The 25565-nt window shown below is 43.4% G+C and overlaps 1 protein-coding gene across 1 annotated transcript in view; it reads right to left on the bottom strand.

Moving 5' to 3' along the window:
* Nucleotides 1–8341: 8341 nt before the first annotated feature.
* The window catches only part of LOC147750565 (hyaluronidase PH-20-like), a 135938-nt gene continuing 118714 nt past the window's right edge, over nucleotides 8342–25565 (bottom strand). The window contains exon 5 of the mRNA XM_086929627.1: nucleotides 8342–8818. Within this exon, the coding sequence (XP_086785753.1) occupies nucleotides 8342–8818 (477 nt within the window). The remainder of the gene's footprint in view (nucleotides 8819–25565) is intronic.

The raw sequence follows: 25565 nt of genomic DNA, 5'->3' as shown, positions 1-25565 counted from the left end.
TATTCATTTGAGAGGTGCATGTTTCAATCACCCCCTGGTATTCAAGTTGATCTAAAATCTCCCTGACTTGTTTTTTAGCTTCTTGCTTAATGGGATACTGCCTTTGTGCAGTCGGTTGACTTTTTAACTGGATTTTGTGAGGAGGAGAGTCCTCATCCCATCCTACATGATTTTTATATAATGCTGGTGCCTGGGCTACTGCCCATTTCCTTGCATATACATATTTAGTGTGAATCGGAATGTGATTCGAGAGGGCAGGCATAATCATTTCTTCGCCACGAGGGCACTCCCTGACAAACTCCGGGGGCCAATCTTTTTCAGCTAACAGAATGTCATAGCCTTTTGAGAGTTTATCCCAAAATAGACCCCTTATTTTCCTAGTCTTATCACCCTCTATACGCAGTGTTATTTCGTATATCTTATGGGGCTCGCTAAGTCTGGTGTCGGCAGTTTCTACTTGAATGTATTCATTTGTGTCCACTGTCTCCAGATGACTCATCAGGATCTTGGGAGCTATGGTGATTTCTGCTGCACTGTCTAGCATTGTCTGTGCCCACTCCCCGTTTTTCAACTGTGTCCTCAGTATTCTCTGCATGTTCGATTACTCTAATACTGGCTACCTTCTTTCTTGGAAATTGAGATTTTTTACTTTGAGCAGGTTCCTTGTCTTTGGACTTGGTGTGCTCTCCTGGGTCTGACCGTCCTCTTCTTTCCGATTTCTGCGAAAAAGATCGAGAGGGACGTGTATCAATACTTTGATATCTATCAGGCTTCTTCAAATTATCCCTATTTCTAAGGTTATATCTTTTCTCAGAGGGCTCCCTCTGGGGAGACTGGTGTTCTCGAGTCAGAGTTCTTTCCCTCCGTCGAGGAGACCTTCCTCTGGACTGTAAAACTTTTTCTTTGGGAGTGGATTGTTTATTTCCATCCCAGCTCTTTTTAGGAGTGTTTGAATTATTTTTAATAAATAATTTTTCAGGATTTTCAAGCAGTTGGGGCTTTACTGGTTTTCCACCCAAGCTGTCTCTACCTAGTTCTTCATAGCATTTTTCTATGATTCTGGCAAGCTCAATTGGTTGATCTTTTATATCTGTTTCCTTCAACTTCTGGCGGATCGCCATAGATGCTGCTTCTCCTTTTATATTGGCTAGTAATATAGCCGAGACCTGCTTGAAGTCTTTCAGTAATTTCATACCAAGAGTTAAAGCAGGTTCTGGACTGTATTCATTCTGAATCTGTTTTAGCACTTCTGGTATTACCGCCATTGACGGAACACCATGTGTTTTTGTGTAAATGGAAGCAAAGACTGTACCCCAAGTGTCACAGTCCTCCAATTGTGGTGCGACCCCCATTGGAAGGCAGATGGTCAAGATTCTGTGTTTCTCAATAGGGGTAGTATTCGGAAATACTGCCTCTATTTGAATAATTTTCTGCGCTAACCAGAAAGGAATTTGTTCCCGTTTTATGGGTGTTTTACCAAGACATGATTGTATGTTCTGTGGTGTAATTTTATTTGTGTTCCCCTGATGAGGGGTCAGCTGTGAAACGTTACCAGCTGTTTGGACTGTAGCAGTCCGCATTACATATTGGACTAATTGTCTATGTATTTTAATTAATGTTTTTAGCCGTACTAACAGCTCTTCTTTTGACATTTTTGCAATGTCCGGATGTGGTGTGTAGCTGGCTAGAACCGGCCACGTTGCATCTGGTCTACCTAGTGAACCGAGCCTGGTAATATGATCATTGTGTTTTAGAGCGCCTTTAAACCAGAGCAAATGCTCTTGGAATTTTAATGGGATTTCAATCTCGTCGAAAGGAGCGTACTCTTCCGGTGGATCCCCTATTTTGTAATAGTGGAACTCGTGTGTTGCAGCATTTGCTGCTGGAAATTTTATCCAAGAATAGAATACCTCTGTCTGCCGATATTCGTGTGCCTCTATCACGAAGACGACTGTGCCACCTTGTGTGGTCAGTCCATTTTCTATACATTTTGACGTTATAGATTTTCTTATGTTGACCGGGTTGATTATCGCACCCGGTTCATTAACACCGTCGGGACCCTGCTCAGTCGCATTTACTGCGGGTGCAGCGGTTCCGTTCTCTAAGTCTGGCATTTCATGAAATGCAGGTTTTTGCAGAGCAGGTCTCCAAGGAGACAAAGATTAGGTGCACAATATTTTGGAACACTGTATCCTTCAACGTTGAATAAACCAGAGCTTTACATAGGAATCTCTTCCTACTAAGTTCGGGCAGATTTTAACCTTTCACCCACTCCAGACGTCTATTGGAGTATTTACGGTAGAAAGGGGTCTGTGTGAAAAATGCACGACTGAGTTACTCTAACGTCTTGCGTTAGTTTTATCGCCTTACCAAACGTTGGGCGCCATGTAGTGTAGTTCCTATTTTCCCAATAGGCCCTGCGCATTGGAATAACATAAACAATAGTATGGACGTAGAAGTGCAGTCTTCCAGGTCTCTACTGACTATGCTAAACTTAATTGGGTTTGTTACCAACTAGCTCAGAGGTCACTGGAAACTTTCTTGACTGAATAGGACGTGATCTGCTTCCCTGGCACAGACAAGAAGGGATTCAGTTTTCCAACAACCGCATAAACATGACAACTTTGCTCCTTAGAATAAGAGTCAATCTCTAGAGTCGTGTGAAACAATAGACAGTTATTTTACTCAGTCAGTTGTGCAGATTACTTTCACCAAGGTGCAGAGAACATAGAGACGGGCGTTTCCAATAAAAAGGTATTATTTATTGAACAGTCTTTCTTCTCATGCAAGAGAAATGAATTGCCACAATTGCAAGACTTGTTATTATAAAAAGTGTGTACAGTAAAATGAGGATTGCGAAATAATACTGTAAAAGCATTGATATGGTTTCTCAGCCATACAATGGTTAAAATGAATAAAATATATACATTCATATATACATTTAGCTAACGTACTCAACTGGTGCTTCTAATTACGCCTACCCCAGTGTACCTGACCTAAGCCGAATACTTGGGAGTGAGTAAGTAAGTAGTAGTTTTAGTTCAGTTGGTTTTGCCAAGGTTTGCTTCAAGAATTCTCTCTAAGGGTTTAGTCAACACCATACCTCTGAAATAGAATGTTGGAGGTCTTGTATCTCCTTCCAGGACTCGATATCCCAGTCACTCGCAAGAGTAGGCTTGAAACTCCGGAGCTGGATTTTCTCGGCAGGAGAAAAGACAGCGTCTCTCTCAGCGCGTCGAGGAGGAGGAGGGGCAGCGCCCGTGGGCAGCTTGCATCTGCTGGGCTCTGTAAGGGGACAGCTGTTCTGCTCCTATGTTCACCACACCATTGCTATCATCAATGTCGTTGAGGCAGCGTTTGCTTAAGGCAACGTTGGTAATATTTATACCTGAAAGGTGCCTGGTTTGATGTAAGTTTTTGGACATAAGACGTCAATAAAGATGTCACTAGGAAGTGATTGTCTCTCAGTGCTCATTAGAGTTCTATTACTAATCAAAGCATAGCAAGCGGGGCTTTCCCAGGTTGCTGAGCTTTATCTTGTTGAAGAACTCGGAGTGTAATCTAGGAATCTTAGATAGTGGCTTCTGCTGTGTCATTTGCTCTAATGAGCTGCAGAGGAAGCGATTCTGAAATGTGGCTCTGATCGTGTTAGGCCAGAGACGAGTTTCTGAAATATTGCTCTTGATCGTTTATGCCATTATAGGGGTATAAGTGGATTATAGCCGAATAGGGGCATAAAGTCACAGTATTGATCGGGGTCCTAGATTAGAACACGACAATGTTGGCAGTCGATGCCGAGAAAGCGTTCGACCGAGTACACTGGCCATATCTAGAACTAGTTCTGGCCAAGGTCGGGATCGGGGAAAAGTTCTGTACCCTGATCTTTAACTGTTACAAGTCCCCCACAGCAGTAGTGCGGGTTAATGGCTATAGCTTGACCAGCTTTGAGATTGAAAGAGGGACGAGGCAGGGGTGCCCCTTGTCATCCCTGCTCTTCTCCTTATACATGGAACCACTCGCTCAAAGAATAGGACAAAATCAGGGGGCCACCGGCATAAAGTTCGGCGGTGACGTGCATACCATCAGTCTTTATGCTGATGACATACTGATCTCCCTAGAGCATCCGCGCACCGCTCTGCCGGCCTGCATCGCCGAGCACAACGCTTTCGCGGCCGTGGCAGGATTTAAAGTGAACGCGCACAAATCCACAGCATTGGACTTGTCTCTCTCCGCCTCCACCAGGGCCTACTTGCGGGGTCTCCTCCCCATTCAGTGGGCGACTGATACTGTCCCCTATTTAGGGATTCAGTTGGCCCCGACGCTCGCTGGAATGGAATGTCGACGGCGAATTACGCTTCCCTCTGCAAACGGATCAGAGAGGAGCTTAGCCGCTGGAAACACCTCCCTCTCTCCTGGTTGGGAAGAATAGCCGCGATCAAAATGACCATCTTAGCACAGGCCCTCTATCTCTTCCGAGCCTTACCACTACGACCACCCGCCGGATGGATTAAACAGACACAAGCGGACTTAGCCCAGTTTATCTGGCAAGGCCGGAAGCCACGAATGAAGAGGGCGATCGCCATGATGGCACCAGAAGCCGGAGCGCTAGGCATCCCAGATCTGCATAAATATTACCAGGTGGCGCAACTCCGTTACTTGGTCGAGTGGAGTCGGTGGGAGTCTGGGAAGCACTGGCTCTTCAAAGACCAGGCGGTGGTGGAGCGTCCTCTGCAGGAGATCCCCTTCCTCCCGAAGCCATATAGGCCCGCAAACCTTTACGCTTCCCATGTAACTCGGGTCCCGTTGGAGGCCTGGGATACAACCAACAGCTCTCAGGAGCTGACCACTTTTCCCTCCCCGCTGACGCCACTAGTGGACAACCCAGTCTTTACCCCAGGTATGGCGAAAGGGGCTTTTGCACATTCGCGCTCCGCAGGCTGCCGGATCTTATATCATGTATACGGCCCAGACGGAGTACTCCCCTTTCCAGTCTTCAAGCAGGAATACGGCTTCCCCGAGTCCGAACGCATGCGCTACCTCCAGATGAGGCACTGGGCGCTCCAAATGCAGATGCGGGAGACCGCAGACAGGCGCCTCACACCATATGAGCGGTGGCTGCTATCGCGCACGTTCGATGCCAAACTTATCTATAACATTTACAAGATGATCCAAACACCACCCACACATGTCCACAACCCGGGCCGGGAGCGCTGGGAGAGGGAGCTGGGCAGGGCTCTCAGCCACAAACAGTGGGGAGGGATTTCCTACAGGGCACGTCATTCTGCATAGCACATGGGGCTCACTGAAACCTTCACGAAAGTCTCTACATACTGGTACTACACTCCGGAACGGTTGCATGAAATGGACCGCTCCAAGGACAAGCTGTGCTGGAGAGGCTGCGACCAAACTGGCAACCTAGTACACTTGCTATGGGAATGCCCTCACCTCCAATCCTATTGGAAGCACATACTTGATGAAGTGGACACCCATTTTAAAACTACCATGCCACACCTCCCCGCATACGTCCTGTTGGGCCTCCCCAATGCGTTGACGTATCCTCTACGTTCTCGCAGGGGGCGCCAAATAGCCATAGCATTGGGGTCAGCGCTGCAAAACATTCTCATACGCTGGCGCACAGCCACGGTCCCCTCTACCACTGGCTGGCTCCACCGGCTGTGGCACGTGTTGGGCATGGAGAAGCTGTCCCTCACCCTGGCCGACCAGACCAATTTTAAGAACTCTGTCAGTCCTTCCGATCCCTGCTGCTTACCGAATTCACAGAAATTACATGCCTACGTTATCTCAGACTACTGCGCCTTACCACGCCAGCAGCCACAGCTCCGTGAGACTCCCGATACTGACTTGATCTCACTAGCTTGGAAACACAGTCTCCCGGGAGAAGACATGAGCACTGGACAAGGGGATGGTGGGAGAGAGGATCAAGGGAGGGAGGGTAAGGGGCCTGCAGGTGGGGGGCGTTTTCCTCGGGAAGTTACTGGAATTGATGTTGTTTACAGCTACCTTTTTCCAGACAGGTCGGACTTTGCTAACACTGCTAAGGCCCCTTGGCGCCTTTTGATTCTTCTACCGGGCCCGATGGGCACTGACCTGTGTAATGCTTATGAACCATGTATCTTGATGCACTGTTTTTCAATAAAAAGATTTAAACCTAAAAACTATTAGAGCCTGGGCAAATCTGGAACGTCTGGTCAAATTAATCATTGCTCTCCTCTACAGATCGTAAAAAATAATTCCTTTTTATTTATTTAAGGCTATGTTATGTTTTTCCATACATTTCCATACATAAGCAGTACCCCAAGGACCTGTTACACACCCCTACCGCAATTTATATATAGCTCTAAAAATAACATGGAGCTGAATAAACGCTGCAAAGTGTCTGAAATGGCAGGGTCTTCCCCTCACCATGCCCAAGCAGTCTTTCCAGAGTTCAAGAATTTTAGAATTTGTGGATGGTGTCTCATTCCCCAGAGTATTCAAAGTGTTCAACAACATGGCCTTGTTAACATCATCCAATATATTTGATAATAATTCAAGATGCTAGTACAGGGCATAGTCTTCTCTTACCTGGGCGGGGAAACCTCCTCTTTTTTTTTTTTTTTAGTCCTTATTCATTAATAAGTAATTTCATCTTTATAATTTCGGAAGTCAGCTTACCAACATCATCCCAGAAGCCCTGGACCCGAGGACACTGCCAACACATATGGATATTGTCTGCATTTACGGCTACGCACTTGGGGCAGCATTTGGTTCCTTGGCCTCTCAACTTTCACAGCCTTTTAGGCTCTGTGTACTGTAAAAAAATGATTTATTTTTAAATTAGCAGCTTTAACAACTGACCATAAAGTGTGCATCAATACTTACCATAAGTGTGTGATGTCAGTCCTAGGCAGCTCACTCCCCCAGGACTCATCCAGAGACGATGAAGGCTAGTCTTCCTTTACCAAAATCCATACCACTAGGCCACCTCTTCAACTGGAAAAGGGCCTCAGTAACTTGCTTTAGCATTCTTTTTTTGCCTTCCCCTTCTTTACCAAGACCATTTGCCCAACTCAGTAGTTGATAATATTTAAACCTTGTTATTTTATGAATCGTGATATTGTCAAGGAGGTCCCACTCAACTAATTTGCTGTTCAATAGTAAACACCCAATTTATTTATTGCTGGTTGCTGCAGATGCAGGGTCAGCTTGTCCTGTAGGCAATTTGGGGTCCCGGGAGACTTACAGATCGGTGCGGCAGAACTATAGTAAGGAATCTTCAAAGTTTTACGAATATGGTCTGGCCAAATTTAAAAAGGAAGCTATCAACACCAAATGGTAAGTTTTTCTTCGTGGCTAGATGGAAAGAGGAAAAAGAGACTGCTTTGCCAAAAAGAGATCTAATGTTCTTTAATTGAAAAGCCCAGCAGTGAAAGCAAAAGTCTAAGCCAGCGATGCTTCCGTCTAGTTTCAGCTTCATTCATTTATTAAAAGCTATCCTCACCCCTTTATTTGACCAAATAAAGCTTGATATGTCCTCTTGCAAGGATTTTAGGGCCTTGGAGTTAAAGGTCAGCAGAAATGCATCAAAGATGAACATACTTTTTGGGATGATCGACATCTTCGCCATATTGGAGCGTCCTAAAATTGAGAGTGGTAGGCCCGCCCAGAGCCTCAGCATTGCCTTGGCCTCCTTGATTTTATTGTCGAGGTTTGCCTGGGTCAGCCTATTAAGATCTTGAGTTATTTGTATCCCAAGATATCTAATCTCCTGCTTTCTCCGAAGGTTATTTGGGGGTGTTCGAGGACATAATCCTAGTTTTTAGTGCATTGATTTTGTAACCTGAAAGTTCACCAAATGTAGACAGCAGAAGGGCGCAAGCCGGAAAGGATTGAGAACAATCCCTCGTAAAAACCATCAGATCAACAACAAAGAGTGCCACTTTTTTTACCCATCCATTCCATTAAAATGGCAAAACATTTTGATATGCTATAATTTTGCATGCAAGGGGTTCTATGTATAAAACAAAAAGAAGAGGAGAGAGAGGGCATACCTGCATGGTCCCCCGCTCTATAGTAATTGAATTGGTGAGGGACCCATTAACAAGGATCTTACCGGAGGGAGTCTTATAGATGGGGCAAATAGCTCTTACAATCCTCTCATAAAAACGGAGTCGGTGCATTGTGCATCGGAGAAAAGGCCAGCTAACTCTGTTGAAAGCCTTTGCTGCATCGAAGTTAAAAACAGACACATGCAGGTGGTTTACAGATGCTACATTGATTGCACCGATCAGTTCATGCGGTAAGACATGGAGCTGGCGATCCTTTATAAAACCCTTTTGGTCTAGCCTAGCTGAACCACAAGATCAATCACTGACTCCAACCTCTTAGCAAGAACCTGCGCATAGATTTCATAATCACAGTTCAGTAGGGAGATTGATCTGTAAAACTTGCACCTCTTAGGATGCTTGTCTGGTTTTAAGATCAAGCTGACAGCCCCTTCCTCCCACATTGTTGGGCATTGCATCTCTTCTGAGAAGATTCCATCCATCAGTCTGACCAAAACAGCGACTATTACCTCTTGAAGAGAGATATAAAACTCATTAATTAATCCATCCAGCCCCACCGCACAAACTTTCTTTAGATTTTTAATTACGTACTGGACCTCTCCTAAAGTGATTCTCTGGTTAAACAGACGGGCCAAGTTTTCGCAGAGCGTGGGAAGCACTACACTAGCAATATACTCATTCACCTCAACCTCCGAAGCTGTAAGATCTTCTGTATATAGATTTTGAAAGAAGGCCATCTGAGGTTCAAAGCCCTGTTAAAAATCATGTGGGATAATAAGATGTATAATTTTAGGGATTCAAAATGCCTTTTGTGAATACCGAAAGTCGTAAAGTTAGGATTTTGTCTCAGATTACATTTGTGAATTGGGCCCTAGGTTTTAGGGCTCAGAGGTACAAGGGGCCTGAGCCAATCAGTGGTAAAATAATGAAAAATCTAGGTCAAGATGTGAAACCTATCCCCTAACATTTTTTACGTGGAATGTGAATGGGCTTAGAGTCGCTAGAAGAAGGAGAATGATCCTGCAATATCTAAAATAGGCCGATGCAGATGTAAAGATTTTTCAAGAGACTCATGTCTCACTTGAAGAATGGAAGAGTTATATTTCTAAACAGAAGTGAATTGCAGACTCAGTCCACACCAACCAAATGTACTGTACTAAGGGAGTGGGTTTAATCCCCAATCAAAACTGCTAAGGCTCTTTTGCAGGAGTGTTAAGTAGACAATGGAGGGTGGTGGGCCCTAATCAATGTTAAAATACTGACTACATGGTATGTGTTGGCTGGGCTTTATGGCCCAAATACTGACAACGAGGCTCCCCTGAAATCCTTATAGTATCACTTATTGGAAGTTAAAGCTCCAATCATTCTGGGAGGTGATTTTAACATTCTGTTGAAGCCCAAACTTAATAAATATACAAGAAGGGAAAACATCAGCTATATAGGAGAGTTAAATTGAGGGTGGCTAGCAGCTGCCAAAATTATACCTTTCACAATGTAAAACATGGGCACTCCTCTAGGATTGATTTATTTTTGGTGGATTCAAGGTTGGTGAGTAGCGTGAGAGAAGTTAGCCATGTCCCTGAGCACCAATCAGATCAATCGGCAGTAGCCTTAGTTCTGCTACTAGAAAAGGAGCCTGCCAAAAATAGATGGACTCTCGATAGGTCTCTGCTATGGGATCCTACAGTTATGACTCAGCTGAAGAGTGACTCCCTAGGATTGTTTACAGTTAATGACTCTTCAGCACCAACTCATGTGATATGGGACACTTATAAAGCTTTCATCAGGGGTAGAATAATTAGTTTAGCAACAAAAAAAATGCAAAGAGTCTACAGGTTAAAAGCTCTAGTAGATATTATTTTAAAAGCTATGTCTAAAAGAGGTTCACAAATAGGGAGCAGGACCAGGATGAGGTAGACAATGAAATAAGGTGAGCAAAACAAGCTTTAGCAGACCATCTGGATGAAATCTTAAGGAAAGAATGGGAAGCAAGTAAATTAGCCCACTATGAGTACGGGGAGGGATGCGGGAACCTCCCTGCCTGGAAATCTCGCTCCAAAGTTACGTGGAACATAATAAAAAAATCATATCTAATGATTTGGGGAGGGCTTACGCCTCCAGAGAGGAGGCAACCGCCTGTTCAACAGCCTCACCAAAACTCCTAAGCCTGTCAAAGGCCAGTCCATGTGACTAGGGTGATCTCAACCTGCTGCTCACACTGTGCCACACAGAACGGTCCAGCTGTCGATGTCATCTGCACCCGAGACCTGATGAAGGAGATGCCTCAGAGGCATTACGTGGGACTGAGGCTGGGGCTGAGTGTGTGTTTACTGTGGAGGTGGTACAACAGAAATGGAAATGTGGAGGGCTCCATTGCGGTCTTCCACATTTCTGTTATTGGAAGAAAGGATGTGTGTCCTTGCATATCTTGAAATAATTGTTAATAGATTTGGAAAACATTGTGCTATTGTTGGAGATAACAGGTACTTCGCCTTTCAGACTGCTATATTGCCATTCATATTTCTATACCCCATCACTCAGTCCCACACTAGAGTAGACACCAACCATTTTAACAAACTGAAGGTGATATAAGACTTAGGTCATCTGCACCAGGGTAAGAAGCTTATTTCTTAGCATATTGTAAATGTTAGATGTTAGGACATTTTGATGAGTATTTGATTGACCCTGTCTACGATATCTCACCAACAGGATCAACTCCCTTTCCTAAACCCCTTACCCACATTTTTCCTCATTCTTTTGTGGTAATTAATTGTGCCATAGTTCTTATAAAGGGCAGCTGGCTACGTTCTTTTCCCACGTAACTATTCAGAAGCTAACCAATGTGTTGCCCAGCGCATACTCAACATGTTGCTGGACAAATACCTGCTGTCCCCAATTTAAAAAGAATCATTAATAGAAAATAAGCAAACTAGTAGGGTTTGGCCAATCTCCCATCCCAACTAAAAACACTTAAGGCCATATTATTCATGTAATTGTGTGCTCTTGAACCACTCAGAGGGGTGCATCCACGACACAAATACTAAGTGTGATTTATCAAGCCACACAAGGCCACCTTGCGTTGCCGTGAATGGCTTGATAAATGCAGAGTAACGCAATGCAGAGCAAATCAAAGCATTGTGTTACTCTGCCCAAGGGAGGTGTCCCATGGGTGGTGCATTGGTTCCCCTGCAACACCCTTAGATTTTGATGCATTCCCAGATTTACTATAAGTGGTAGATGAGGAAATGCACCGAAACTGCTAATCCTACCCAAATGAGGCATAACAATGAGAAATATGTTTATTTTTACTTGTTTTTTCCTTTTTCTGCTGCATTCCGAAGCGCACACAGAAAGAGGAAAATGCCTCAGGAGACTGTTTTGCAGTGGAAGTTGCAAGATTGTTTTTGTGCAGGAAGGCACCCTTACTGCACAGAAACAATACTGCCTACAATGCAGGCACCCTTTCACCATGGTGCAAGGGTGCCTGCTTTGGGATTAGGCAGCACATTATGCAGCAGGGCTGGGTAAATACGGGAATGTGCCGCATATTGTTAAATAGAGTACTTTCCTGCCCTTTCTCTGTCACCCAATGCAGCACAGTAAGGTGGCTTGCTGTGCTGTGTGACATTTTGAAATAGACCTCTCGGATATTAACATTCTTGAGCCCCTAAAAGAAACATTTAGTCATGACGCCTTCACACTGTTTAATAACAAGGATCTCCAAAACGCATACTAATATTTTCTACCCCACAAAATTTAGGTACCCCTAAATACAGCAATTTTTGGAAGATGGATAATACAGTTTAAAGTTATCCTCATCCATTCTCTCAAATATACACCTTACATGATAAAATAAATGATAAGAACATGCCGCTGATGTTGAATCTCCTGCCTGACAAGCATTCTTCTACTTTTACAGGGATCACTGTGCCACTGGATTGAAGCTAGGCTGGCTGATGAGGGATAAAACCCTGAGACCGGTCCTAGGATGCTTGTTTCCGGTCCAGGGAGGGCCTGGCCTGGCAGTTCGGGCTGGACTGTCCCCATGAGGCACAGGGTCAAGACTGATTTGCATATGACTGGGTCTAAACTGGGGAGGCATGGTGAGCAAAAAAACAATGGATTTAACCCATTTCTCCTGTCTGGGGGTGAATGTTTTAATTTGTTCTGCATTCCGTCCATTATTTGTGTGTCTGTAGGAAGAGCACAGAGCTTGAAGTTGGCAGGAGAACATTTTTACAACCGCACCCAAGCTCATGGAGGCACTGATCATGGGCTCAGTTGCAGTGGCATTGGAATCATGTGGAGGCCGGAGAGTTTTGTTGATTGAGCACAGCGTGATTGCCCTGGAGGTAGACAAAAGTGCAAGTGCCCCCAGAGATAGCGGCCACTCCTGGCATTTCATTCCTTTGCATTCCATTCTTGTTAGCCGGGGTGCCAGCTTAGGCCAGTTCTGTTAAAGGAGTTGGTAGTGCGTGTTAGGATGAGGGCGGCTGCATATGCTGGTGAAGGCAGCCCTGGTGCAGCTGGCAGATCCCCTTAAACTCAAGTCTCCATAAAAGTCCCCTATGAACCTCTGTTTACTTTGTTTCTTTTGAACAATTAAATGATGGAGCATGGAAGCAACTCAAGCACGGTTACTGCCATTGTCTATCATTGCACAATAAATCGCATTCCACTATCTTCTTTATTAGCTAAAAAGGCCACTTTATTAAGACAGGTATGTAGCATAAACTTCATTAATACAAAACATTATTAATATTTCAACCTCACTAATACATAAAATTCTAAACGCTCCCCACACCCTTAAACTCCCCAATTTGCATAACATTGGTTCAAGAAAAAACTCCATGCTATTCCACCTTTTCCCATTCTCCCTTCATTCACTGCCATTTCCTTGCATACCCTAATATCACAATCTCTCCACATCCCCAAGCGATCTGCTCTAGTGTTGGTCAAAGTCACTTTGTTTACTCTTCACCTCTCCTGTGTTTTGTCCTCCCCCCAAGGGATGGATAAGCTCGCTCCAGTCTGTCCACCACCCAAAAAACTGCCACCCAGGAAAACTGCAGAGTTGTCCTGCCCCAACCCTTATGATATTGAATCTTCACAATTTTGAGAACAATTCCCTAATTTCCAACAAATAGTACTCTTGCCCCATTTGTGGAGAAGTGTGGCTCAAGGGTTAGAGCAGCAGACCCCAATGCAGAGATCTGGCCTGGGACCAGGGTTCGATTCCCACCTTGGTGGGACTTGGGCTCAGTTTCCTCGGACCTGATCAGTCTTGCCTCAGTGCCTATTCTAATCATGGGTCCCACTCTGCAACTCTGGGCAATAGCTTGCTTAATATCCACAACGGCCCCAACAGTGCTGGGATGCCTGGCTTTACCTTGGGGGTGCCCAGGAGTGGATATTTCACAGGGAAAAGCCAGGAAGGGTTCCACAGCGGTATGCGTTACAGCACCAGGACACCCCAGTTGGGGTATTAGTGCGCTTTACAAGTACAAATTTCATTACATTTGTGATAAATGTACCCCATCAGAACGAAAATATTTGCAACATTTTCAGTTAAATTCCCATACGGCAATACCTAAATTAGAACAAAAAACTACCCATTGCCCTATTTAGCTTTCTTCTTGCCTTGTCCAATGCCTCATGCCACCTAGCTCTTCTCAACTGCTTCCGATATAAGAATTCAGTCCAAATTGAGCACACACTACCCCAGTTGTCTTTATGACAGTTAAGTTCACTTTCATCTGCGTTATTAATGCTAAACCAGATACATTTACTAAATCATTTTTACCTAGATGAATTATCCACATATCAGGACTCCCTCTAATCAAGCAGAGTTCTTCTGAAATGGGCAACACACTCCCAAGTGCATCCCACTTTCTCCCTTCCATACCACCTCATGTCTGGAACTCTGGAGTCCAAAAGAGCGGCCATAAATTTGCTGTTCTGCCTACAATGCTGCCCATTTAAAGAAGGAATGTCCTACTATCCAGGTACTCATTTTTTACAGAAAAAGGCTCATGAACACAGCCTACATTTTTATTTAAAGGAATTAGCCACATTTTCAAGACAATAAGTGATTATTTTCTTACATATCGTTCGCAACATTTTGATTTCTGTCTCCCAATCCTTCTTATGTCCCACAAAGACCAACCCAATCTTGCCGCCTCTGTTGCCTTCCCAATCCATAAAGAATGTGTTCCATATCACCTAGCATCTTTACCTAAACCAATCAATGTCTTTCATAGTACAGCTGGTGAAATTTGAACTAGTCACTTTGTTTTTACCATCTGCATGATGGAAAAGTTCACAGTTTTGAGCCCCTAATGTTTTTTGAAAATGTTTCCATTCTTCCACTGGGCAGCAACCCTTAACACCACTCTCATTTAAGCATACACACTGTTCCCAATTGGTCTGTTTTAGATGCTCTTAACCAAATGCGTATTCTATCTTGCTCCAAAGATATCTCTACTCTTTGCATACCTACCTGTTACTCTGATGCTGTGAAAGCCCTGAGAAATAACAGTCAAATGCATAGCCTAAATAATAATGTTTCGAACTCATCATAACAACAAAGAGGTAACTGCAATAACTGCTACAACAGGTCAAAAGTCACTGGTTCCCTAAACAATTTTTTATTCTGTTGTTCTTTACTGAAACCTTTTAAACTTCCCAACTAAAACACCTTGATTTGGATCATGTCCCCACCATAGCTGTCCATAAAAGGAAATACATGCTGATTTTCCTGAAATAGTGGTGTATGACAAGCCTTTCTGTATCAAATGCAGCATAAAACCTCAGATAATTTTCTCCCTTTTGGACACTGTATTTTCTTTGCAAGACTTATTGTTACCATAACTTAAGAATTCTCTCCATGCTTTCTGGTAACTTCTTCTTATGGATGAGTCTAAAGACTTTTCTACAAGCCTGACTATCCTCAATCCTCCCAGGGTCAAAAGCGTTCTGTGGGATCTGTGCCTGGCTGCTCTCTGTACCTGATGCCAAGCTGTGAAACGTCTGCCAAAGAAAACAAGCCAGCACGTCTGCTATATTATTTTTGTGCCTCGACATGACTAGCTTTGAACAAAATATCAAGTTGTAAACATTTCAGCATAAAGGCTCATAATAGACGCAATACTTTCAAATCTCTCGCTTTATGCTTGTTAACAAGCTCTACCACAGCCAAATTGTCCACATTAAACATAACTGACCTATTACAAAACTCTTCACCCCATATGTACAAACCACAACCAAAGGAAATAACTCTAAAAAGGCTATACTATGACCTTGTGTCAACCAGTGTTGTGGCCAGCTTTCTGCACACCAACAACCTTCTCAGAATATACCAAAGCCTTTGGAACCTGAGGCTTCAGAGTAGATCTGAATCTGTCATAACGTCTTCATCCATGAAACACCATTGTGAAATCCTCAAGAAACTTTAGCCAAATAGCCATGTCTTCTCTAAGAGCTATGGAAATTCTTATCCTGTGGTGAGGTAAATAAGGTCCAGATATAGACATGCCTATTCGTCTGCAAAAGGTTCTTCCAACTCTGACTACTCTACATGTAAAAATATAAGTAGCCTAATAATTTCTGCATCCTCCTGAGCTCCACTTTTTTTCTCACCAAACAGCAGAAATGACCTTATTTCCTGAACTTTTGCAACTGGAGGCCAAGCTATCATTTTGCTATTATTTTTGTAGTATCTCTTTCAATGCCTAGAAATGTGATTCTTGTACTTTTCCCCTCTGTTTTTGCTGGAATCAATGGTAGACCAAGTTATTTTGCTATCTATTCAAAATTCTGTAAAGGGGAGAGGTGTGGCACCGCGGCCAGGGTGACTGACTCCAGAATCTGGGGATCACGGTTCAATCCCTGGGGCCTGAGGCAGATTAGCCCAGCACCATGTGACTCTGGGCAATAGCTTGCTTAATCTTCCAGACGGCCCCCAGCGCCTAGAGACCCTAACGGGTGATGGTTCGCGCTTTACAAATGTGGATTATTATTATTCACACACCTGCCTGTATTCTTTTCTCCAATGAACATTATTCTTTTCTCCAATGAACCTAAAGTCATCTAGAAAATGACATACCAGTTTGCGACCACTTGTTTCCATGTAAAACCATTGCAAGAAAGTGCTAAATGTCTCAAATAAAGCACATGAGACTGAACATCCCATTGAAAGGACTTTGTCTACATAAAAAAAACACCGCCAAACTGCACGCCAAGCTGTTCAAAATAAGAATGATGTATTGCTAATAGCCAAAATGCAGATTGTACATCACTCTTAGCAAGTTTGCTACTCTTCCTGCTGTTCTTACCAGTTTTAAAGCATCATCCACTGATGCATAAGACACACTAGATTCTGCTTGAGAAATAAAATCATTTACAGAATTTCCCACTGGCCATGATAAATGGTGAATCAATCTATATTCACCTGGATCTTTCTTTGGCATTACACCTAAAGGGGAAACGATTACATTTTTGAATGGCCACTTACAACATGACCCCCCTACTCACTCTCCCTCCAACACAGTTAACTTCGCAGTCCGTTTTCTCTGGTCAGTACTCCGACGCCATAACGCCATGGGACCATTGCACTCCTTGCTAATGATTTTCCGACTAGGTTGATTTAAACCCTTCTCTCGTAAGTAGTATCAGCTTAACGACATGCCATACGTAATCTGAATTTCATGCATTTATTCAGCCACTTTTAAATAATTTTACCCGCGTTATTCATCTCCAGCATTTCAGACACGTGTGACCTTTTTGAAATCTCTGAACGCGCTTTAAGCGTAACCAAGCATATCTGTGTCTCCTTTAAACATTGGATAATTGTTGCATGCTGCATATATTGTATTATGTTTATTACTGCACAGAGGATATGAGTCCTTTTAAGTTAATATGATGGAGGTTGTTTTTCAGCTAAAAATCACGATGGTCTTTACACTAACACAACAACAATTATTACTTTGCGTAGCATATTCGTCACTCGTGATTTTCAACCTTGCCACTTCACCATCTGTATCAGTCTTTTTCTTTCATGGATTAAAAACACAGGTGCACAACGGTGAGTCACTTCATTGGCTTTTGGCACATACGTTTAGTTTCCCAGAATGCACCTGGCTATAAGGATAATCTGCTTGCTTGATTTATGCGATACTGTTTAATATAGCAGTGTTTGAAAGATATGGCTATAAAATTGGGAGTAACTATATCCATCACAGTTCTGACTTGGACCTATCAGTATATTTGCCGCATGAAGCAGGTTATCATATCTAACACTCAAGACTTGCTGTCACAGTACTATGCTACCCCGCAATTACGATTCACCTCACCAGCGTATGCCGGATTGATTTTTTTGATGTTTTGGTTTCTCTCATTTTAGAATATATGTATTCCTCTAGAACTATCCCCTGACGAAGGGCTGGTTGCCTGAAATGCATCGGAAGGGATGAGTAAGAAGGAAAGAGAATTATGCCTCAACAGGGTTATGGATGTACATGATTGCTGATATTAAGCAACTAATGGAAATTGAATTCAATAAGAAAACACATGATTAAACGTTGTAAAACCAATGAAGAATATTTTGTATTTTATTTATGCTCTACATTGATGAACTAATCAACCCATTCCAATGGGGATTTAGGAGTGCCAAGGGGGACGGACCCTACCAGGGCATGCTGTTTCCACTGGAAAGAAGGACCTGCAATCCTGCCTGCCTTTAACTCTGAAATTAGTTTTTGTTGTACTGTATCTGGCAACTGCTTTGCTGATTTTTGGATTGTCTGCCCATCTTCTTTGTCTAGGCCCTTGATAGCCAAATCCAAGGTCAAAAATTTGAAACCCCAAAATAATTTGGATGCTGCCTCACTATCTTGATAGTCCATTAGCCAGGCTGATAATACCTCAAGTATAATGGGTGTTTGAGTCTTTTTGCGTATATTTAAATTGCTTATCTCTACCTTTCTGAATTCTTCCTTGCTCTTCAAAACATTGTGTGAGAAGCTACTTTTCTCCACAGTGGGTGCATTCATGCTTGTAACGGCACAACTGCCTGTAACAGAATCCTTTTTTAAAATTCAAAATGCATATGATGATTGTTCCTTTTCATACCACCTCGCCCCAGGTTGGGTGGGAAGATACTGAAAAGTCCGATAAGTTACTGGTAAACCTCTTGCTGTATGGGTTGTGGCTGGAGGCTGGGCGGATGAAATCCATTGGAGCCATAATTCCGAGTCAATGTCCCCCCATGGTTTTTTCATTGTTTAAACTGACCCTGGCCCTGAACTCTTCATGTAGCTCAACCGGGCATATCTTCCAAAAAACATTTGTGCTTTGTGTATAATGTCTATAAACTTAGCATTGCTACTGCTCTATTCTGGTGTCTCTCACAATAAATTCTTGCATACATTAAAAATGAAGATGTTCAGTTTTCTATAGTTTTGGGTACTTTTGGCCTCCCAACTAACTCCCACTCCTCCTCCTTGGAACCTTCTTTTGCTTCTATGTCCCTGTATAACAACATGAACACATCTACAAATTCATGGTTCCATATTATATTCTCTGTTTTTGTCAGTAATTAAGATCCCAAAGGCATTCCAATACCCATATATGGTAATCTTTTATGTAGATTCTTATCATCTTCACCAGCTTTCTATTTATCCTGCTTATCATTGTTTTCCCTTTTTCACTTTGTATTTGTTTATCACACATTACTTTTTTTTAGTATCTTTTTCCTTTATCTGTCTTTGATGATCCTTAATAACATTCTCTTTCCCTTGAGCATCTGTACCACAATACTAAACCAACTTCCCCTCCCCTACTCCAATTGATATTTTGTTATTTGCAAGAAACATTACCCTTATTCCCTGACACTGACCACCATGAGGCCCCAACATTTGGTAGTTGTGATGACCACCTATGAATTTCCTTAGATTCGCATGTCGGTAGATTCTGTTTCCTGTCCTCTTGAGTAATTGCCTGGTCTGCTCCAAACTGCTGAAATATACTAAAAACACGTTTTTGCCCTGTTAAACCCTGCCCTGCCCCTAGTCCTTCCATATTCGTATCTTTTCATGCCGTCCTTCCAATCCCATTCTCTCAACTCCCCCCTCAAGCTCTTCACTGTCATCATAATGCAAAGTTTCATCAAATCCATTCTGATAACCACCACTTATACCCATGCTTTTGCCATCCCCAACTCCTCCATCATGCAACCTCCATTGTAATGCTGACATTTGTTTGAGTTGCTTCCTCTATGAAGGAAAATCCAAATTTCTGATTGTCAAGCACTGGGTATGCGGTAAGGATGGGCTTATATCCTGCCCTCTATTAATAACCGATCACGGGCACCACTTCCTGTGGCAGCCCCTAAGGCTGTTGGGAAATGTAGTCCAGCATGCAGACACGTCTTCCAGTCATTCTGCAGTAAAGTAAGGAGGGAATAGCCAGATTGTGTGTCCCCCTTACGTGCATGTCCTTCCCACCTGACACCACCATGAAAGTGTGGGTGGAGAATAAAAATAAGGAACTAGCAGTTAATCTGGAGGATAAGGTGGTTACAAGTTACGGCTCTGCAAAGCATTCAGTTCAGTGCAGCCTTATGAATATTTCTACAGGAAAATGAATGGAAGAATCATGCAGATCAGAGCAGGCCTCAGCAGAGCATGAAGCAGCTTGCAACATTGTTCTGAAGAAATAGTTAGATCAATAGCGGATTCTCCTTCTGTGTTTGGAGGTCTTCCTTCAGACGTCTTGCCTCTGCCTGGATTTTTGTAATTTGGCACTTCCGTCGGGAGTTTGTGTGTACGCGCCATTTCCCTGGTGCCTCTCTCCTGCTGCTGCTGGCTGAGCTGTGTTTCCTCCTTTCCGGTTCTGGCATTTGGAGCCGCAACCTTTGGTCCTTGGGTGGGGCTGTTTGTATGCTACTGTCTCCCGCTTCTTAGCCAGCTCTTCTTATTCTGCCTTCAGAGTGACGGGTGTAGTACGACAATGTATTTTTGTACTGCTGGTCACCCCCTCACATCAACCTGCATTGGCTACTGTGAAGGAACAAGGAGCTATTTACAATCCGAATTCAGATAAGTAGGGGGAGCCTTATTAGTGCTCCTACAGTTCCTTTTTTAAAACTTTGGTTTCTTGACGCTTGGGCTTATTAAACTATACTTATGCAGTGGACTCTCATGGAGGAGAGTGGCGATTATTGGACCTCTGTTAGTGAATTCCTGTGGTGCACTGCATCATACGTTATTATTATTATTTATATGCTGCACAAATCATCTCCCAAGGGATCTCTCGGCGGCCAGGAAAGCAGTCGACATCATACAACATTACTGCCTTAAAATAGCCAGGTTTTTAGGTGTTTCTTAAAGATAGTCAGGGTGGGGCATGCCCGCAGTTCTTCTGGCAACGCATTCCAATATTTGGGAGCCAGGTAAGAGAAAGAGCGGCCTCCCACCTTAACTTTTTTAATTCTTTGCGTTTGAAGGAGCCTTTGGCCACTGGATCTTAGTTGCCAGACCGGGGTATACCATTCTAATTTCTTAGTTAGGTATCTAAGTCCCCGACCGTGAAGTGCTTTGAAAACTAGGCATAAAAGTTTGAAAACTGCTCTTTTTCTGATAGGAAGCCAATGTAACTCTATCAATAGCGGCAGAGATGGTGTACATGCTGTCTTGTTCAATGCCAGGCGTGCAGACGTATTTTGAACGACTTGTAGTCTTGAGAGCAGGTCCTCCCTCATCCCCACCAGTAGAGAGTTTCCATAATCTAGTCTACTGACTAGAAGTGCCTGTATCAGGACCCTTCTGGTGGAGAGAGGAATGCATGTGAAAATCTTTTTTAGCGTATGCATCAGTCCAAAATACTTGCCTGATAGGGTCTTAACATGCTCCTCCATAGATAGGTTATTGTCCATTAAAATGCCCAAGTTTTTGCCCATTTGTTTGGGGTGGAGCTTCTCCAAGTTCCCCCGGCCACCACTCCTCTGTCCACAAGTCCTCAGCATTCCCACACAATAAGATCTCAGTTTTGTTGGAATTAAGCTGCAGGAAGTTCTTTCTCATCCATGCAGCTATTTTTAGCATGCAAAGTTTGAATCTATCTCTGGTCGCCTCGGGTCCTTCTCTATGGGGACTATCACTTGAGTATCGTCCGCATAAGAGATGGTTTGGAACCCACAGGATTTGATGACGGTGGTCAGAGATGACACATAGATATTGAACAGGGTGGGGCTTAGTATGGAGCCCTGGGGTACACCTTTATCCACAGTTGTAGACTGGGATACAAGGGTATCCAGTTGTACACATTGAGATCTATCCGATAGAAAACTCTGCAGCCATTCTAATGCCTTCCCTGTGACACCAATCTCTCACAGTTTATCTAACAAGATTCTGTGAGAGATGGTGTCAAAGGCTGCCGACAGATCTAAAAGGACTAGCATTGTAGGGGTCCCGTCGTTTAACAGTAAAACAGTAACCTGATTGTATCTATTACCTCTGTTAAGGCAGACTCAGTGCTGTGTCCAGCATGAAAACCTGACTGCGAGGGGTCCAAAAGATTATAATGTTCCAGCTAGTCTGAGAGTTGTCTATTACCCAGGGAAATGAAGAGAAATGGGTCTGTAGTTTTGTAAATCAGCGCAATCTGCTGATGGTTTCTTAGGCAGGGGTTTAATAAATGCCTTTTTCCATTTCAGTGGGAAGGAGGAGGTTCCTAAAGACAGATTACAGATTTCCCGAATTGGAGTTACCAACTCCATCGCTAGGTCGGAGTTGATGTGGGGGGGAGCCACATCAGACAGAGAGCCTGACTTAATATGTTTCAGCAGTGGTAGGACTTGCTCCGTAGTAATAGTTGCAAAGGTCTCCAGTCTCGGTAGGAGGGGATTATCTGGGTTTGAAATTTCTTCCCTATTCTCAAATTCCTGATCAAAAGAGTCATAGATATTATCTATCTTACTTTTGAAATGTGTGGCGAGCTCATCGCAAAATTCCTGCGTAGTGGGGCATGCCAGATTGCTGACTCTTGGAGTGGTGAATTCTTTAAGAATCCAAAAGAGTTCTTTGGAAGAGCCCTTTGACTCCTCTATTCGGGTGGCTAGATATGTTTGCCTTGCTATATAACAGTTCTTAAGGTACAACCTGGTGCTATATTATTGGCCAGTCTGTCTTCCCCTAGTTTTGATTTCCGCCATTTGCGTTCTCTAACTCTACGTTCTGGCGGACACCGTCTTCTTGGGCTCAGTAAAATGCAGTCAGCCCAATTGGGTGGGACGATACTGAAAAGTCTGATAAGTTACTGGTAAACCTCTTGCTGTATGGGTTGTGGTTGGAGGCTGGGCAGATGAAATCCACTGGAGCCATAATTCCGAGTCAATGTCCCCCCATGGTTTTTCATTTTTTAAACTGACCCTGGTCCTGAACTCTTCATGTAGCTCAACCAGGCATATCTTCCAAAAAGCATTTGTGCTTTGTGTATAATGTCTATAAACTTAACATTGCTACTGCTCTATTCTGATGTCTCTCACAATAAATTCTTGCATACGTTAAAAATGCAGATGTTCAGTTTTCTATAGTTTTGGGTACTTTTGGCCTCCCAGCTAACTCCCACTCCTCCTCCTTGGAACCTTCTTTTGCTTCTATGTCCCTGTATAACAACATGAACACATCTACAAATTCATGGTTCCATATTATATTCTCTGTTTTTGCCAGTAATTAAGATCCCAAAGGCATTCCAATACCCATGTATGGTAATCTTTTATGTAGATTCTTATCATCTTCACCAGCTTTCTTTGTATCCTGCTTATCATTGTTTTCCCTTTTTCACTTTGTATTTGTTTATCATTACTTCGTTTTAGTATCTTTTTCCTTTATCTGTCTTTGATGATCCTTAATAACATTCTCTTTCCCTTGAGCATCTGTACCACAATACTTAACCAACTTCCCCTCCCCTACTCCAATTGATATTTTGTTTTTGCAAGAAACATTACCCTTATTCCCTGATACTGACCACCATGAGGCCCTAACATTTGGTAGTTGTGATGACCACCTATGAATTTCTTCAGATTCGCATGTCTGTAGATTCTGTTTACTGTCCTCTTGAGTAATTGCCTGGTCTGCTCCAGACTTCTGCAATATACTAAAAACACGTTTTTGCCCTGTTAAACCCTGCCCTGCCCCTAGTCCCTCCACATTCGTATCTTTTCATGCCGTCCTTCCAATCCCATTCTCTAAACTCCCCCCTCAAGCTCTTCACTGTCATCATAATGCAAAGTTTCATCAAACTCATTCTGATAACCACCACTTATACCCAGTCTTTTGCCATCCCAAACTCCTCCGTCATGCAACCTCCATTGTAATGCTGACATTTGTTTGAGTTGCTCCCTCTATGAAGGAAAATCCGCTATTGATCTAACTATTTCTTCAGTACAATGTTGCAAGCTGCTTCATGCTCTGCTGAGACCTGCTCTGATCTGCATGATTCTTCCATTCATTTTCCTGTAGAAATATTAATAAGGCTGCACTGAACTGAATGCTTTGTAGAGCCAAAACGTGTAACCACCTTATCCTCCAGATTACCTGCTAGTTCCTTATTTTTATTCTCCACCCACAATGTCATGGTGGTGTCAGGTGGGAAGGACATGCACATAAGGGGGACACACAATCTGGCTATTCCCTCCTTACTTTACTGCCGAATGACTGGAAGACGTGTGTGCATGCTGGACTACATTTCCCAACAGCCTTAGGGGCTGCCACAGGAAGTGGTGCCCGTGATTGGTTATTAATGGAGGGCAAGATATAAGCCCATCCTTACTGCATACCCAGTGTTTGACAATCAGAAATTTGGATTCTCCTCCTGTGTTTGGAGGTCTTCCTTCAGACGTCTTGCCTCTGCCTGGATTTTTGTAATTTAGCACTTCCGTCGGGAGTTAGTGTGTACGCGCTGTTTCCCTGGTGCCTCTCTCCTGCTGCTGTTGGCTGAGCTGTGTTTCCTCCTTTCCGGTTCTGGCATTTGGAGCCGCAACCTTTGGTCCTTGGGTGGGGCTGTTTGTATGCTACTGTCACCCGCTTCTTAGCCAGCTCTTCTTATTCTGCCTTCAGAGTGACGGGTGCAGTGCAAAGACAATGTATTTTCGTACTGCTGGTCACCCCCTCACATCAACCAGCATTGGCTCATGTGAAGGAACAAGGAGCTATTGACAATGGGAATTCAGATAAGTGAGGGAGCCTTATTAGTGCTCCTACAGTTCCTTTTTTTAAACTTTGGTTTCTTGACGCTTGGGCATATTAAACTATACTTATGCAGTGGACTCTCATGGAGGAGAGTGGCGATTATTGGACCTCTGTTAGTGAATTTCTGTGGTGCACTGCATCATATGTTATTATTATTATTATTTATATAGTGCACAAATCATCTCCCAAGGGATCTCTCGGCGCCCATGAAAGCAGTCGACCTCATACACCATTACTACCTTAAAATAGCCAGGTTTTTAGGTGTTTCTTAAAGATAGTCAGGGTGGGGCATGCCCGCAGATCTTCTGGCAACGCATTCCAATATTTGGGAGCTAGGTAAGAGAAAGAGCTGCCTCCCATCTTAACTTTTTTAATTCTCCGCGTTTGAAGGAGCCTTTGGCCACTGGATCTTAGCTGCCAGACTGGTGTATACCATTCTAATTTCTTAATTAGGTATCTCAGTCCCTGACCGTGAAGTGCTTTGAAAACTAGGCATAAAAGTTTGAAAACTGCTCTTTTTCTGATAGGAAGCCAATGTAACTCTCTCAATAGCGGCAAAGATTGTGTACGTGCTGGCTTGTTCAATGCCAGGCGTGCAGCCGTATTTTGAACGACTTGTAGTCTTGAGATCAGGTCCTCCCTCATCCCCACCTGTAGAGAGTTTCCATAATCTAGTCTACTGACTAGAAGTGCCTGTATCAGGACCCTACTGGTGGAGAGAGAAATCTATGGGAAAATCATTTTTAGCGTATGCATCAGTCCAAAATACTTGCCTGATAGGGTCTTAACATGCTCCTCCATAGATAGGTTATTGTCCATTAAAATGCCCACGTTTTTTGCCCATTTGTTTGTGGTGGAGCTTCTCCAAGTTCCCCCGGCCACCACTCCTCTGTCCACAAGTCCTCAGCTTTCCCAAACAATAAGATCTCAGTTTTGTTGGAATTAAACTGCAGGAAGTTCTTTCTAATCCATGTGGCTATTATTAGCATGCAAAGCTTGAATCTATCTCAGGTCACCTCGGGGTCCTTCTTTATGGGGACTATCACCTGAGTATCGTCCGCATAAGAGATGGTTTGGAACCCACAGGATTTGATGACAGTGGTCAGAGATGACACATAGATATTGAACAGGGTGTGGCTTAGTATGGAGCCCTGGGGTACACCTTTATCCACAGTTGTAGACTGGGATATGAGGGTGTCCAGTTGTACACATTGAGATCTATCCAATAGAAAACTCTGCAGCTATTCTAATG

This window comes from Lissotriton vulgaris, chromosome 1_1, assembly GCF_964263255.1.
Source record: "Lissotriton vulgaris chromosome 1_1, aLisVul1.2, whole genome shotgun sequence".
Lineage (NCBI taxonomy): Eukaryota > Metazoa > Chordata > Amphibia > Caudata > Salamandridae > Lissotriton > Lissotriton vulgaris.
This window is presented reverse-complemented; position numbering and strand designations above follow the sequence as displayed.